The 15,264-nt window shown below is 41.1% G+C and overlaps 1 protein-coding gene across 7 annotated transcripts in view; it reads right to left on the bottom strand.

Moving 5' to 3' along the window:
- Positions 1 to 766: 766 nt before the first annotated feature.
- Positions 767 to 15,264, bottom strand: part of GNB1 (G protein subunit beta 1) — a 37,300-nt gene continuing 22,802 nt past the window's right edge. For 6 of the 7 annotated variants that reach the window (XM_033079812.2, XM_033079810.2, XM_033079811.2 and 3 more), the window contains 10 exons: positions 13,843 to 13,950; positions 13,214 to 13,252; positions 12,487 to 12,593; positions 11,995 to 12,058; positions 9,618 to 9,780; positions 7,935 to 8,001; positions 6,332 to 6,533; positions 5,210 to 5,426; positions 3,581 to 3,692; positions 767 to 2,529 (listed from right to left, as the gene is read on the bottom strand). In XM_033079812.2, the coding sequence (XP_032935703.1) occupies positions 3,586 to 3,692; positions 5,210 to 5,426; positions 6,332 to 6,533; positions 7,935 to 8,001; positions 9,618 to 9,780; positions 11,995 to 12,058; positions 12,487 to 12,593; positions 13,214 to 13,252; positions 13,843 to 13,899 (1,023 nt within the window). In that variant the 5' untranslated portion in view covers positions 13,900 to 13,950 and the 3' untranslated portion in view covers positions 767 to 2,529; positions 3,581 to 3,585. Of the gene's footprint in view, positions 2,533 to 3,580; positions 3,693 to 5,209; positions 5,427 to 6,331; positions 6,534 to 7,934; positions 8,002 to 9,617; positions 9,781 to 11,994; positions 12,059 to 12,486; positions 12,594 to 13,213; positions 13,253 to 13,842; positions 13,951 to 15,264 lie in introns of all 7 variants that reach the window. The other variant, XM_033079814.2, reaches the window with a different exon arrangement.

The following is a 15,264-nucleotide window of genomic DNA, read 5'->3' as shown; positions in this document are numbered from 1 at the left end:
GTCTCCTGCAGCCCAAAATCCCAGTGCTCAGTTTGGTCATGGTGCTGGTTAAGTAATGTCACCACCAGATTTCCACACTCCCAGTTTTTAAAAACCTCTCCATTGAGGCTGAAAATTTTCATGTTTGGTAAGAGCCCAAGCCATGGATTTGGAATTTCTCTTGGTTGATGTGAAATGAGGGGAAATCCACTTTTGTTTGATCAGAACAAGAGATGGGACTTGATCCACTAAAACCACAAAACCCTCAAGTCAACCAATACCAAACTGTTGAACCAACTGCTGTTTAACAACTCACTTCTGCAAACTGCTTCTCTGGGTATAAAATAATTTTTTTAAAAATTATTTTAGATAAAATTCTGCCTCATGGAGACTGAGAATGAAAAATTCTTACCCTGTCAATCTAACAGAGCCAACAGGGTTGCTGTGGCCAGATCCTCTCATGGCAGGAACACAAAGATGTTCCACTCAGTTCTTTGCCTATTAAAGGACACAAAAGTTTGAAAAGAAGTTACTCAGCATTTTGCTTTGATTTCCTACTTCAGGTGCTCCACTCCTACAGCACAAAGCATTTTTGGGATGTGCACCTCATGAAACTTTGAAGTGGGAGTTAAGTGCATACTCTGTACAATAATTGACCATTAACCATTTAAAAAATCACCAAACCATTTCTCTGGGGACAGCATTCTCTCCTCCTGTGTTCTTATTTCACAACTCAGAAGATGTTCTGCATGTTGAACAATAAGCTGCAAAACAGATCAGTCCAAACTCATGTCAAACTGCTTTATTACATCTTAAATAACATTACATTTTAATATAGTATCTATCTTGCATCCAGCTTTCTTGAAGTACACTGACTTTAAAATTAAATACAAAAGGTGAAGAGGGATACAGGGCGTGGAGAAAGCTCTACAGAGTAGTTTCATGAAAGAGAGTAAGAGGGAACTCATCTTTTATGCCAAATCCAGGCCTAACGCACAATTACAGCACATTTTTGTACAGAATGTTGCAGAAAAAACAAAATGGAGAAAAGCTACTACTGCTGCTAGGAAGGAGCATTTCTGGATACAGTGAGAAGATAGGAAAGAACAATCTGCTGTCCAAACACTGCTGCTTTTAACATTTTATTTGAAAAGAAAGCCAGGAAAACCTGCTCATTACAAAAATGACTCTGATCAGATGCAAAGGACTCATCCTGCAAGAGGAACTGGCTGTGAGGAACTGATTTATAAAGAAGATGGTCTAGGTTCCCTCCTCCCACACCCCAGAATCTTTGACAGCGATTGTTTGAACAGGCTGTTTCTTTTTTTTCTTTTTTTTTTTTAAAAATAAAAAAAAAAAAAAAAAAAGAAAAAGGTGACTTATCACGCTACTCCAAAACGTGCATAGCTTTGTACTGGAGTTCTTCATAGATTTATGCACAGAGTAGCAACAATAAATGAATACAGCGACAATGGTTACAGTTTTTAAACAGGTTATTTTCTTCAAAGAAAAAACATCTAAGGACTTAGTCCAATATGCACTTTTTAGCATTTCTACAGCATGCGATTCTAAGAGTAAACCCACCCAATATGGCAAACAATCAAAAAAGGTTTTTGTTTTTTCTGTTTAACTTAGAAAGTTCAAGATCATTATTTTCAAAACATTGATTTGTACATCATTTCATACACAAAGAATTGACTCAATACCCAAGTGTAGGATAGGTCTCTTTTGAAAACAGAGATTCCTGGTTGTTGAGACTTATAGGATAGTGTTAGGATATATAAACTGCCCTTCCAAGTGGACAAACCAAAACAGATTAAAAAAATCAGTGTGGTGAAAAAGGGGGGGCAGGAGGGACCAAGGATTGCATTTGTAATCCATAAAAGGTGAAAGGATTCTTTAAACAAGCATTCATTACCTTTTACAGCATGTGCTTGGTTACCTTACTGCTTAACATTATCCTATATATGCCAAGTTTTGTGCAACAATTATCTGTGATACTAGAAAATAAAAATAAAAAAAATTAGGGACTAAATTTACAGCGTTAACAACCCCCAGGTGCTCTGGGCTAGGACTCCCTTGTTTTGCTCAATTAAATACATAAGGAAATGTATTTAAAAAGGAAACTTGAAAAAAATCCTGCTACAAACATGACTTTAAAATTTGCAAGTGTGTGAGATAAAGTCCTTAACTTCAACTTGGAAACTACAGTGAAAGCTAACTGTTTCACAATTATGCTCAAGTTTATTTTCTGGTCATGCTTTTTATGATAGTGTTTCATTTGTTTTTTAAATTCTCAAGACAAAAAAAATGGTCCCAAAAGGAATGCACAATTTCATTTTGCTTACAACACAGAAATTCTTCTTGGAAAGGTAATTGTGCTCTTCATTTCAGCAACAGGAGACGGAAAAGATCTTGCCCTTTGAAGTTGGGGAGGATGGGGGTCCAAGTTAGTATGGTTGGATTGGATATGCTATCGTTTTTAATTTTCAACCGTTGGAAACTTCTTCCAGTCGTGGAGTCCGCTGCTCTTCTGGCACACAGAAACATCTGCTGAGAGTGGCACTGTGAGAAACTGCCAACAGGTGACACCTCTGCTGTCCCCACCACTGACACGTGCAGGCATCATCCCTCCCTTCCCCAAGGACATGTATTTATTTATTTATTTATTTATTTACTCAAAAACCCACACAGAGAAGTACAGCAGTCAAAAACTGGCCACCAGAAAAATGTCAGTGCATGCATGAAAATAATGATCATCTAAACCTCCCCCAAGTGCTCTCCTCACTGAATGATCAGTGCACACATAAAATTATGATCATCTAAATCCCACCCAAGTGCTCAGGTGTGCTCCTCTCTGAATGATCAATGGATATATTAAAATAATGATCATCTAACCCCACCCCAAGTGCTCTCCTCACTGGATGATCAGTCCATACATTAAAATCATGATCACCTAAACCTCCCCCAAGTGCTCAGGTGTGCTCCTCTGAGTGATCAATGGATACATTAAAATTATGATCAGCTAACCCCCCCAAAGTGCTCAGGTGTGCTCCTCACTGAATGATCAATGCATACATTAAAATAACGATCATCTAAACCCCACCCAAGTGCTTAGGTGTGCTCCTCACTGAATTATCAATGGATATAATAAAATAATGATCATTTAACCCCACCCCAAGTGCTCTCCTCACTGGATGATCAGTCCATACATTAAAATTATGATCACCTAAACCTCCCCCAAGTGCTCAGGTGTGCTCCTCACTGGATGATCAGTGCACACATAAAATAATGATCATCTAAACCCCCCTAAAGTGCTCAGGTGTGCTCCTCACTGAATGATCAATGCATACATTAAAATTATGATCATCTAAACCCCCCCCAAGTGCTCTCTTCACTGAATGATCAGTGCACACAATAAAATTCTGATCATCTAAACCCCCCAAGTGCTCTCCTCACTGGATGATCAATGCATACATTAAAATAATGATCATCTAACCCCCCAAGTGCTCAGGTGTGCTCCTCACTGGATGTTCAGCACCCAGTAACAGGCAAAAGGCAAAAAGCATCGTGGAGCAGCCCAAGTGAGCTGGGTACTCACCTAGCTCAGTTCCAGATCTTGAGGAAGCTGTCCCATGACCCTGTTGCCACTGCCATGCCATCATCAGTCACACCTAAGCAGCTGACACGGTTGTCGTGACCAGCAAGGACACCTAGGGATGAGAAATGGAACAAAAATTCCATTGTTTGGTCATTTCCTGTCTGTTCAAGCTACACCACAGCACCTCTGGAATAGCTCTAGAGTCAAAAATCCTGAACAAACCCAGCTGGAATGTTGAAATGCTTTTGGTTCTACAAGCCCAGACTCAGAGCTGGGTTCTAATTCAGTAAATGCATTAATCCAAAATTTTCCTTCTACATTCCCCATATTACACTGGTCTCCCATGAGGTGTGAAGTGACATTCCTGAAGATTCTGCCAATGTCACTACAAACATGCACTGCACAGCTTCTGTTCCTCACCACAGTGATAAGGATCAGTTAAATTTTATTAAATTTTTACATTTGTAAAAAATTTTCTTTTAAAACCAGAAGTCAAACTGTTATGTTATGAACTCTAAAGCATTTTTCATCTAATTTTCTCTTACTACATTCACAAGACAGACTCCTCCATACAATCTATTTGTCAATATGGAGATCTAATACAATTCAATTATAGCACCATTAAAAGAAAGAATTGAGACACTAAGCAGAAAAATTAAGGGAGACAACATTTTCCTCTATCCCCTTTAATTTAACAGCTTCAAGGAGGCAAAAAGAAAACCTAATTATGTTCAAGCTTTCCAGTCCACAGCACTGAGCCAAGATATTCTTGATGGACTCGAAATTAATCTTTCTACATGAATGAGAGTGCTCACAGGACTCTCCTCATTCTCCCACCAGCAATAGGAAATGCTGCAATTTGGTAAAACAAAATCAGCACCAAGAAGTCTTAAATACTTGTGCTGAACACACAACCACAAAGGTGTTTAACACAGAAGTGCCAATATCAGAAGATACAGAAGTGTTTGATATCAGAAGTGCCAAATCTGCCTGGCAATCTGAAGCCTTGGAACATTTCAATATGCAGAATATTTTTCTCATCTCCTATTCTGATGGGAGTAATGAAACATTTGTGGCCTAATTTGCACCTGTTTTCAACAAAAGTTTTCATTTTAAAGAACTGAAGTTAAATTCTCTTCATCTTTGGACCATGAGTTTTATGTTTGTTTCCTCAAAAGATAAACTCCACAGCCTCTGCTGTTTTGCTGGTTGTCTCTACAACTACTGCTACTAATAGCAGGAAAAAAATTCTTGGGTATAAATACCAACATTAATGTTGAATTGCTTTGAATAGTTAATGCATAAACAAAGCCATAAAGTCTAAAAAAGAATATCCCTCCACCCCAAGCCCTTGTTTTTAATGGCAATCTTCCTGTTCTCAAGCAGGATTCCAATGGATTTGTGCATCATTGGGCAGCCCAAAGGAGTTTTCAGAGTTCTGAGATTGAGACAGCGAGTGCTGACATCTGACAGACTCAACTCCCACATCCAAAATCACAGCAGCACAGGTTGCAAAAGGCCACTAAGTCCAACCTGTGGCTGGTCCCACTTTGTCACCCTGCACCCCTCCAGGAGCAGGGACCCCAATCAAACATCCCATATTTGCAACATTCAAAGCCATTTCCTCACCTGCTCTATCGGCTTTCAGCGTGTCCCACACGTTGCAGTTGAAGTCATCGTAGCCAGCTAGGAGCAGGCGGCCGCTCTTGGAAAATGCTACAGAGGTGATGCCACAGATGATGTTGTCATGGGAATACACCATGAGCTCCTGGTCAGCCCGCAGGTCGAAGAGCCGGCACGTGGCATCGTCCGAGCCCGTGGCAAAGGCGTTGCCATTGGGGAAGAACTTCATGGAGGAGGAAAAAAACCAAACAAACACAAATGGTTTAGATTTGATCGCTCTGCATCACAGCAGAGAACAGCAAAAGAGGCTGCACCTCTCTACAGTGGGATATGGGCAAACCCAGTGAAGAAATTAATGAACTGACACCCTGTTTGCATTCACCATCAGTTTCAGGTACAGTAATTTCACCATTATAAGCCGCACCTGATTATAAGCCGCACATTACAATACAGAGTGTGATAAAGGGTGTCTGTTCTATCACCATCTGTTGAGACCAGGTGGGGCAGTGATCCTGATCTCTGTGGGAGATATTCTGCTAATGGGCATCCATTGAAACCAGCTGGGGCAGTGTTCTTTATTTCCAAAGGAGATATCTCCTGTTCATGGCCATGTTTTATAAACCAGGCAGGGCATTGTTCTTTATCTTTTCACAACCCATCCTTCCTCCAGCCAGTCATTTTCTGCTCATGGCCATTGAGTCCCACTGTGGCACTGATAAAATTACTGCATCCCATTGGGAGTTGCTCCAGCCAGGGGGAAGAGCCCAACATTTCTTACCAAGATAAAAACAGAGGGTTTGGGACACTAAGGGAGCCCCTTTCTCCACTGGACTCCAGAGGGAAACGGGATTGCTCCACATCACCACTGGAGCTCCGGAGGGAAACTGCACCTTGTACAGGAGCACTGCTCCAGCTGAGCCACATCTGTCACTGCAGGAGGATGCAGCCACCATGGGATGGGACTGCTGCCAACACCCTGCCTGACTGACGGGCGTCAGGTTGTACTCTGACTGTGTCAGGGTTTGTTCTTTGTAGTGCTGTATTTCTTAAAAACACCCTGCAAACCCTTCATCATGCTGAAGAGCTGAGAGCAGAGAAAGAGAGGATGCAAAGGGAGCAGCTACATACACAGATGGCGTTGATGTCTGACTCGTGGCCGGTGAAGGTTTGCCGGCACATTCCTTCTCTAACATCCCACAGTTTGGCAGAGGCATCGCAGGCACCAGAAACAAAACACCGGGCATCAGGGGCAAGGGACAAGCTCATCACATCTCCAGTGTGCCCAGTAAATGTGGTTGTCTGCTGACCAGTTTCTATGTCCCAGAGAGCACTGGAAACAATAAAAAGGCAAAAATCAACACGTTCGTGCTCCTTCAGAAGGTTTATCACTGCTGAAGTAAAACTCCAAGTATTAACGTTGAAATAAACATTTCTGGTTGAACTATTTGACTGTTGCAGATTAATTGTGCACAGAAGACCTTAAAGCTATCCTTAATTTTAAAACATTGGGGGGTTTTACACTGAAAACCACTGGAAAAAACTGATGACTGGCACTGAGGGCTGCTCATCCCAAAGTTCCCTGCCATGGCTGATATCCAGCACTACCACAGCTTCATTTGAAGCAGCAGTGGTAAGGCTACAGCAAAAGCTGAGCCAGCATTTCTCATCTTTGTAAACTCACAGAGGATGAGTAACTTTGTGAATTATGTCTGATCTTTAAGTTGCAAGTCAGCCAAATCACTACTACAGTGATAATTAAGAGTTTAAAAGGATGAAAGAACATTATCAACCTCCTTAAGAAGAGGTCTAAACCCTTCAGCAAGCCAGGATTTTTAATTTCTCTAATTTCTCAGCAAACCAGAGCCATCAGCAGCAGGTTCAAACCAGGCAAACAAGAGATGCCTGTATTTGATAAAGTCTTTTGAGGCTTGGCTGAACTGAGGTGCTGTCAAGGACAGCTGCAGAATTACTACAGAACTCCTGAAGATGGATTCTCTTACAAAGAGCACCATTTCTACAAACCCCCTCATTTCATTATAGTTTTTTGGCTTCTCTAAACACCAACACATACTGAGAAACATTTCTGGTTTCAATCCCATACATATTCCATAGCTGCTCAGAATCAGTGGACTAATACACAGGCACTCAGACTGGCATTGTGTAGGACAGGTATTTATTAGACAGCCTTTGCTGCCTGGGAGAACTGCAGTGCTTTTAAGCAATAGATATAATAGAAAAATCCATGAAAAAAAGATGGAGGCCTTTTTTAGTTCAGAAGCCAGTATTTATGAAGATACACACCTACATTCTCCTCAAAAAACCCAGCTATTGTTACTGGAGAATATTTTCCAGGAGCTCTTCTGAGTAAGAACATTAACTACATTCTGTATTAGAAATATCCAAACATGACTCTGTAAGTAATAAATACTGAATACAAGAAGAGTTTTGAAGAAAATCATTAGTCTAATACAGTTATTTCTGAAAGCCAAATAGTCACATTAAGAAAACATTCCCATAACATCTTAACACAGAATTAGGTCAGGCTCTTTAAAACATGGGCACAAGGAAACAGCCAAAGCTCAGAGTTGGAATTACCAAAACTGTCACTCTGCAAAAACTGGCAAATGAGCAGTATCACCAGAGTTTTGTGGGTGATGAGGAAGTTTGTGAAGGACACAGAATGGATTAGAAAAGCCCTTCCTGACAGCGCTGTCCCCCTGTCCCAGCTTACCAAGTGGTGTCGCCAGAGCTGGTGACGATCTGATTATCATCCAGGAAACGACAGCAGGACAAGTAGCCTGCAAACAGAATAAAAGGTGCACAAATAAGGTCAGAGATTATCCTTCAAAGACAAACTGGATTGTTGATAAGCTGCTTGCTTCCTCTCCTGAAGCTGCAGCAAGAAACACTAAAAGCCTAAAATGCAACAGATGATTTTTGTAAAGGAATCTGCAATGTTTAGGACAAAATGTGGTTTGGTTCTTTAGAGACCACCTTGACCCAACCAGAGGAAGGGGGACAAAAGTGTGGAATGCACTGGCCAAGCTGGGCAGGAGTCCAGTGAGCCTGCACTGCACACACTCAACTTTGTAAGAGTGGATCCAGCAGCAACAAATGCTGGACCTCACCTGTATCAAACAAGCACTGAGGATAAATGAACTGCACTCCTGGCCAGTACAAAGACCTGAGTGGGGACATTGCATGTTCCCCAACAGCAGCATCAAAGAACTTCATATGAATGCTCTGAAGCATCTTTTTCCCTGAAATCCCATCTGCCAAACCATCAGTGGAACCACTCTGATTACAGAATGAGCCTGCCTGCCAAGCACCTCCATTTCACAAAGCACAGAAATCAAACTACAGCAGAAAACATGAAAACCTGAAAACATCAACTCCCAGCTGTAAGTTTTTGTTCCATTTTACAGCAGAAAAACTGCTTAGAAACATTTAAAACCAAGCAGACTGCAGCTAAGGTCCTGCCTGAGGAAAGAAGTACAGTAATTTCATTATTATAAGCCGCACTTCCAGGTGTCTTGGGTTACAATACAGAGTGTGATCAAAGGTGTCTGTTCTATCATCATCTGTTGAGGGTGGGGCAGTGATCCTGATCTCCCTGGGAGATATTCTGCTAATGGGCATCCATTGAAACCAGGCAGGGCATTGTTCTTTATCTTTTCACAGCCCATCCTTCCTCCAGCCAGTCATTTTCTGCTCATGGCCATTGAGTCCCACTGTGGCACTGATAAAATTACTGCATCCCATTGGGAGTTGTTCCAGCCAGGGGGAAGAGCCCAACATTTCTTACCAAGATAAAAACAGAGGTTTTGGGACACTAAGGGAGCCCCTTTCTCCACTGGACTCCAGAGGGAAATGGGATTGCTCCACATCACCACTGGAGCTCCGGAGGGAAACTGCACCTTGTACAGGAGCACTGCTCCAACTGAGCCACATCTGTCACTGCAGGAGGATGCAGCCACCATGGGATGGGACTGCTGCCAACACCCTGCCTGCCTGACGGGTGTCAGGCTGTACTCTGACTGTGTCAGGGTTTGGGGTTTGTTCTTTGTAGTGCTGTATTTCTATTTTAATTTCCCTAGTAAAGAACTGTTATTCCTAATTCCCAGATCCTTGCCTGAAAGCCCCTTGATTTCAAAATGATAATAATTTGGAGGGAGGGGGTTTACATCATTTCAAAGAGAAGCTCCTGCCTTTCTCAGCAGACACCTGTCCTCCAAACTAAAACAGCAACTTTTCCTTCTTTGTCCATATATAAGCCACACCTGATTATAAGCCGCACTTCGGGTTCGGACCAAAATTTTAGTTAAAATGGGGCAGCTTATAATCATGAAATTACTGTAAATCATTACTGGGAAATGATATTTAGAGGATTTTTTTTTTCTTTTTAAGCACTCACCTGTGTGGCCAGCGAGCTCACGGCTGACACGGACATTCCCTTCACGAGTTTTCAAGTTATAAATGGAGCAGATGTTGTCGAGCCCACCACAAGCCACGTAATTGCCAGAGGGAGCGTACGCGCAAGTCATGACCCAGGAGGAGCGCAGGGGAATCGCATGCACCTGAAACACACACAGGGATGCACTGCAGCTGCAAAAACTGCACTCAGTGATGCACCAAAAGGAGCTTTTCCACCTGTGGCTCAAGGCAGGCATGGTGGTTTTGGTAGAGAAGAATAAAGCAGCTGTGCTATAAGTGCATAAAATATTATTGGTTTTTCGCAACTATTGGGATAAATGCTGTATGGATAATGCTAAAATAGCTTTTCTGTATGAATAGGTTTTTTTTCTTTTCTTCTAATAAGTTTTTAAAGATAGTATGCTAAAACTCCCTGCCTAGTTAAAGTAACAGCCCATAAAGGTGTAATTAAGACCCTGCAGCTGACACGACAATTATCAACACTCACCGGCTGCAAAAAGCCAAAATCACCACCCAAATTAAAAAATAATAAGAAGATTAAAACCACAAGCCACGAAACACACAGGCTCTAAAAAAGCAAACCCAAGAAGTGGACATGCTACACAGTTCTCATAACTTTTTATTAAGCATAAAAAACTATAAATATGCAACAAGTTAATGTATTGTAAAGTGTATTTAAAGAGGTGTTCCCAAAGCAGCCCAAGCACCCGGCCATTTTAACCCTTTACTTTATGTGTGTCTCCTATTATCTTTTTATTAAATCTTTTTAAATTTTACCAAAACAGTAAAATGTGTTTTTCACAGCTGTTTGAGTATCAAACTATTTTGAGGGTAACTTGCACACGAAGCTTGTCAGAACAAGTAGTGACGTCACAAAACCTCAGATTTGCTCTTCCTGAATCCAGTTCCATCAGCAATTTTGGTTCAAAGTGAATGACTTCATTTCAGTGCTCTGATTACTATTGGTTTATTATAGGTTCAGGAAAATATTGACTTCCAAGCAGAGTCAGCAAAACTGCCAATTCCAGGCTTAGATGCTGTGAATGAACAAGGAAATCGCTGCTTCCACTGCCATTTAAATCCTTCTTTGGAAACCCACTGCAAGCAATCAAGCTTCACATTTAAATAACTACCCCATGTTTCTTGTCATCCTGTGCTCAAAGAACTTTTTTTAGATAATTATGGAAGCTAAACCTGTTCTGTGTTGTTAACTCATTATATTCATCCCTTAAATTTGCTCATGAAGTCTTTAGGAAAGGTGCCCTTAGACATAAGGTGATATTTCATGCAATATTAACAATGTGCCTGAATTTCTTAAGGAAAAACCTCATTAGAAGCAGAGCAACAGCCAGGAATCAATGATCCTGCAGCAAAGTGCAGTTAAAAAAACCCCAACCCTGTCCTAACACCACAACCAGTTAATTTTTAGAAGTCTTCTAACCAAGGAACTATTTAGAATATTCACTTTGAGCCATTTTATTTTATCATTAGGCAAAGATCAAATTGATGACAGCACTGTGTTACTTCCAGTACTGCCAAAAGAATATTGCATGGATTAATTAGCATTGATGTAAGAATTGAAGATAACCAGTGCAGAAATCATGGGATGATTTCACCATCCTACAGCAGTCACAGTAATTTAGATGACATTTACCTGCAGGCTGGGGTCAAGGGATGAGGATGAAGGTAAAAAGGAGAGGATTTATTTTAAATTTGGAAACCATATTATATTAACTTTTTAGTAAAGTGATGCCATTTGCTCCAGTGCACTGGTACCATCGATTTTAATGCTGTGAGGAGCTAAGTTAGGAAAATTTATTTGGAATAAAGCCAGTTAACTGCATGAGACTCCAGCAGCTCTGTCAACTCAGCCACAAGGGGCTACCTGGGAATTGTTGCCAGCCCTGCAACAGTGGCCATGATCAGTAAATACCAACCACTGTCAAATGAAAGTAAAAGTAGTCCTGAAGTGCCTCATGTGATTGCAGCCACGAAGTGATGACTCATTAGAACATGTCAGGTCTTTCAGGACCTCACTGCAGACAAACTCATCTGGCTGTGCTGAAATCTCTGCCCCTTCTGGTGCAGATGCTCATCACTGCCTGCTCTCTGGTAATCACTTTTCTGCAGCACCAAAACAAATCAAAATATTCTTCAGAAAGAAGTCTTTCCTTGTTCTCCATTTGTGGTGCACATTTTCACACTGTTGCACTTTTCATACCCAACTTGATTGCTCTGGAGAATTCACAATTTGGATTTAGGACTGGGAAAGCAATAGAGCCAAAATGATGATGGGCAACACTTCCTTCTGATGCATTCACAACTGAATCACACAGCAAGGGAGCAGCTGGTCTTACCTTGTTTGTAGTATAGCTGTCCCAAATTATAAGTTTGCCATCCTGGGAGGCACTAACTAGAAGCCTAGGGAGGAAACAGGAGGGAAACACAATCATTGTGGGCAGCCAAGGAACACCTTTGTGATGAACATTGGAAAGAAAAGAGAATGAAAGCAGCTGATACCAGTGGCATTTAGTTTCTCTTTAAATGAATCAGTAGTTAACAGGAAAGGAACAAAAGGAAAAAAAACAGACAACTGATAATGGCATCTACACTATTTCCACAGTTCATGTGGTATCACTACTGTATTTTTCAGGCAAGTAGACAAGGACTGGGATTTAGGCAGCAAATGCAGACTTGGATTACAGAAACATGGAAGAAAACTGTCACATTCAATGTCTGACTCCTCTCAGTTGTCCAAGCTCTCCCAGAATTATTAATTCCATGTGGTCCCAAGGTTTGTGCATTGAACTTTGTAGCAGTGAAGCCACATGAGCCAGCTGTGCACCCACCTGGAATCAGTCCCCCAGTGCATTGCATAAATTTTGGCCAGGTGTCCCCGGAGTGTTCTCCTAGTGCGCATCTGGATTCTCCCCACTGGGTCGATATTGGCTGTGATCTGAAACACCAAAATGCCAACACTTGAGTTTTTCCCTTCACTGCTCACAAGCAACATCTCATACAGAGTTCTCCCAACCCCACATTCTCAATAGTGACTGATTTTTAAACTGCCCATTCACAAGTTGTGTCATGTTTAGCAGCAGGTCTTTACCACACAACCCAAGCAGCTTATTGCATTTATAAACACTCCCAGAAATCGTTTTTGTTTAGGTCATATCTTCTTAGACTTCTAGGATTTCAGACCTTTGAGCTGAGTTTTCTCCTCCTGCACAGATAAATGTGGCAGACATTGAAGCAGTTTAACCTCAGCAGGCCTTATGGTTCTGATTATCAGGGTAACAACAGCACTGCTCCCAGCTCCAGGGCTGAGCATTATTTTCCATTAAGCAGCAGAAATGTGCCCTGAGTCACCCAAAGAAATCACTGCTCAAGGCCACTGCTCTCAGGAACTGGACAAACATGTACTTATTTCTGGAAAAAAACACCCAAAGGCAAAATAAAAAAAAATATGCTACAGGAGGCAAAACCAGATTCACTTGCATTCACCTTCTTACACAGCATTTTCTTTTTGTAAAGGAGACAATTTTCTTAATTCCTGTTCAACTCTGGAATTCTTACCTGAGCCAGGGTGGCATCTGCACATGCTTTCCTAGCATCCTGCAAGAGAAGGAAATTAGAGAAATTGGATGGAGTCCTGTATATTTTTTTCTTTGTTTTACCAAGTTGATTAAGCTCCCTGAACCCCAGGTTCAGAAAATATTTCTGCTTGTCACCCAGAGAGGAGCCATCCCAACAGCAGCATTACCATAATACACTGCCTGCTGTCAACACACATTGTGCATTGAACTTTGAAATTTCTTCTTTTTTTGGGAGGAAGTCAACATGACTTTCACTACAAAGACACTCAAGCAGTGGAACTGCTTGCCCAGAGGCTGTGCAGCCTCCAGCCTCAGAGGTTTTTAAGAACTTACTGGACTAAACTCTGACAAACTTTATCACTGACCTTATTTTAAGCAGTTTTTTTTAACTTTAGTTATATTCCAGCTCAGACAAACTTCAGTCAACATTCATTTCCACCACCAATTTTGTGCATCGCTTCTGGAACTATTATTTCCCAAACAATATAAAAGACCAAAAAGTCATTTTCTAAAGCAGTCATAATATGTGCTTGCCATTCCTGCATTAACTCTGACATTGGGGGAACATTTAAGGCATCATTTCTGTCCTCAGGACACACTGATACATACTCTGATTTGGTTTTTCAGTTGCTCGGCTTCCTGGCGTAACTGGTCAAGCTCGCTCATTTTCCTGTGCTAAAGGTGTGCTCCACTGCCACCTCTGAAACAACCAGAAATCTGAAAGACAGGTCAGAAGCAGTAGAATTAGAAGGCAGTTTGAAATTACAAGTCCTTTCAATCACTTCAAGCTTGAAAAAATAAAAGGCAGATTGATTTACCAACACAAGAATGCAGGTGAAAATGTGGCTGAAATCTCCTCGGCATAAGGTGTTGTCACAAATGGATGGGATTTGCTTCCAACCATAGGAAATAAAATATAATTTGGACTTTTATCTCCTCCAGGCCTCCTACTTTTCCCCCCTTTTTTCCTAAGAGTGTTTCTGATTCATTTTTGTATAAATTCAAGTTGCCCCAGAGTGAGTAAGCAGGTAACACCAATTTTAGACACGAAGTCAGAATCTCCCTGCAGCTCTTCAGACCAGAGTAAGGAATTGTCCCAGCAAAGAAAAAGGATTTACATTGACACAAGCACCTGCAAAATGCTGTAAGAAATCTCTGCAACATCAAGGTTATGAAAAAGATTGTAAACTTTTTGCTGTAAAATCTCTGCAGCTTGATAGCAATAGAAGATGAAGAAACATGCTGATGAATTTTCTCTTTTATTGCAGAACAAGATAATTGGCTCCAATTTCAAATACTACACAGAACACCTGGAGTTTATAAATTAACACTGATAGCGTGATTTTAGAACATTTTTATTAGCTAGAATTGACCCTTTACTATTAAATAAAGGAAATGCTTTGCTAGCAGCTTTACATATTATTCTGTTAAGATTTAATCAGCTTATTTATCTTTGCAGGCATGTGGGGTTTGTTTTCCTCTTAAAGCCCTTCCCAAGGAGAAAGATGAGGATAACTTCCAAATTTTTATGCAGTCACAATAACAGAGAACATACTGTCAAGGTAAATTAGAGCAGCAGAACAAATATAACTGTTCAAAGAAGCTGCAAAATAGTTTAGACTTTAATATACCCTAAATATTTCTATCCCCCATAGCCAGACTTAGGCTGAAGCTCTCTCCATAGTAGTTATTCCAAACTGAAAACCTCCAGGAACAGATGCCAGCTCTTGTCACAGCATCATTTACCATTTTTTCCTCTTCTCTGAAACCCACAGTGTCTTAGAAAAGGAATTTTAGTTGGCTTCTCTCCCAAAACCTCCCCTCACACAACTTCAAGGCCCTTTCACTGAAACTGGGTCTCCTTCCTTCTCCCTTCTGCTTCCAGGGTCATCTCTAAGCCCCTTTAAGATTGCTTGTTCAGCTCAGCCCAAAATCCAGCTAAGACAAAACCCATCCTGAGTGTTTCATTATCCTGCTTTTCTTCTGAATGCTCTTTTGTTTCTCAAGATGTTTTGTTCATCCTCCAGGGCA

Source organism: Catharus ustulatus, chromosome 24 (assembly GCF_009819885.2).
Source record: "Catharus ustulatus isolate bCatUst1 chromosome 24, bCatUst1.pri.v2, whole genome shotgun sequence".
NCBI classification, from domain to species: Eukaryota; Metazoa; Chordata; class Aves; order Passeriformes; family Turdidae; genus Catharus; species Catharus ustulatus.
This window is presented reverse-complemented; position numbering and strand designations above follow the sequence as displayed.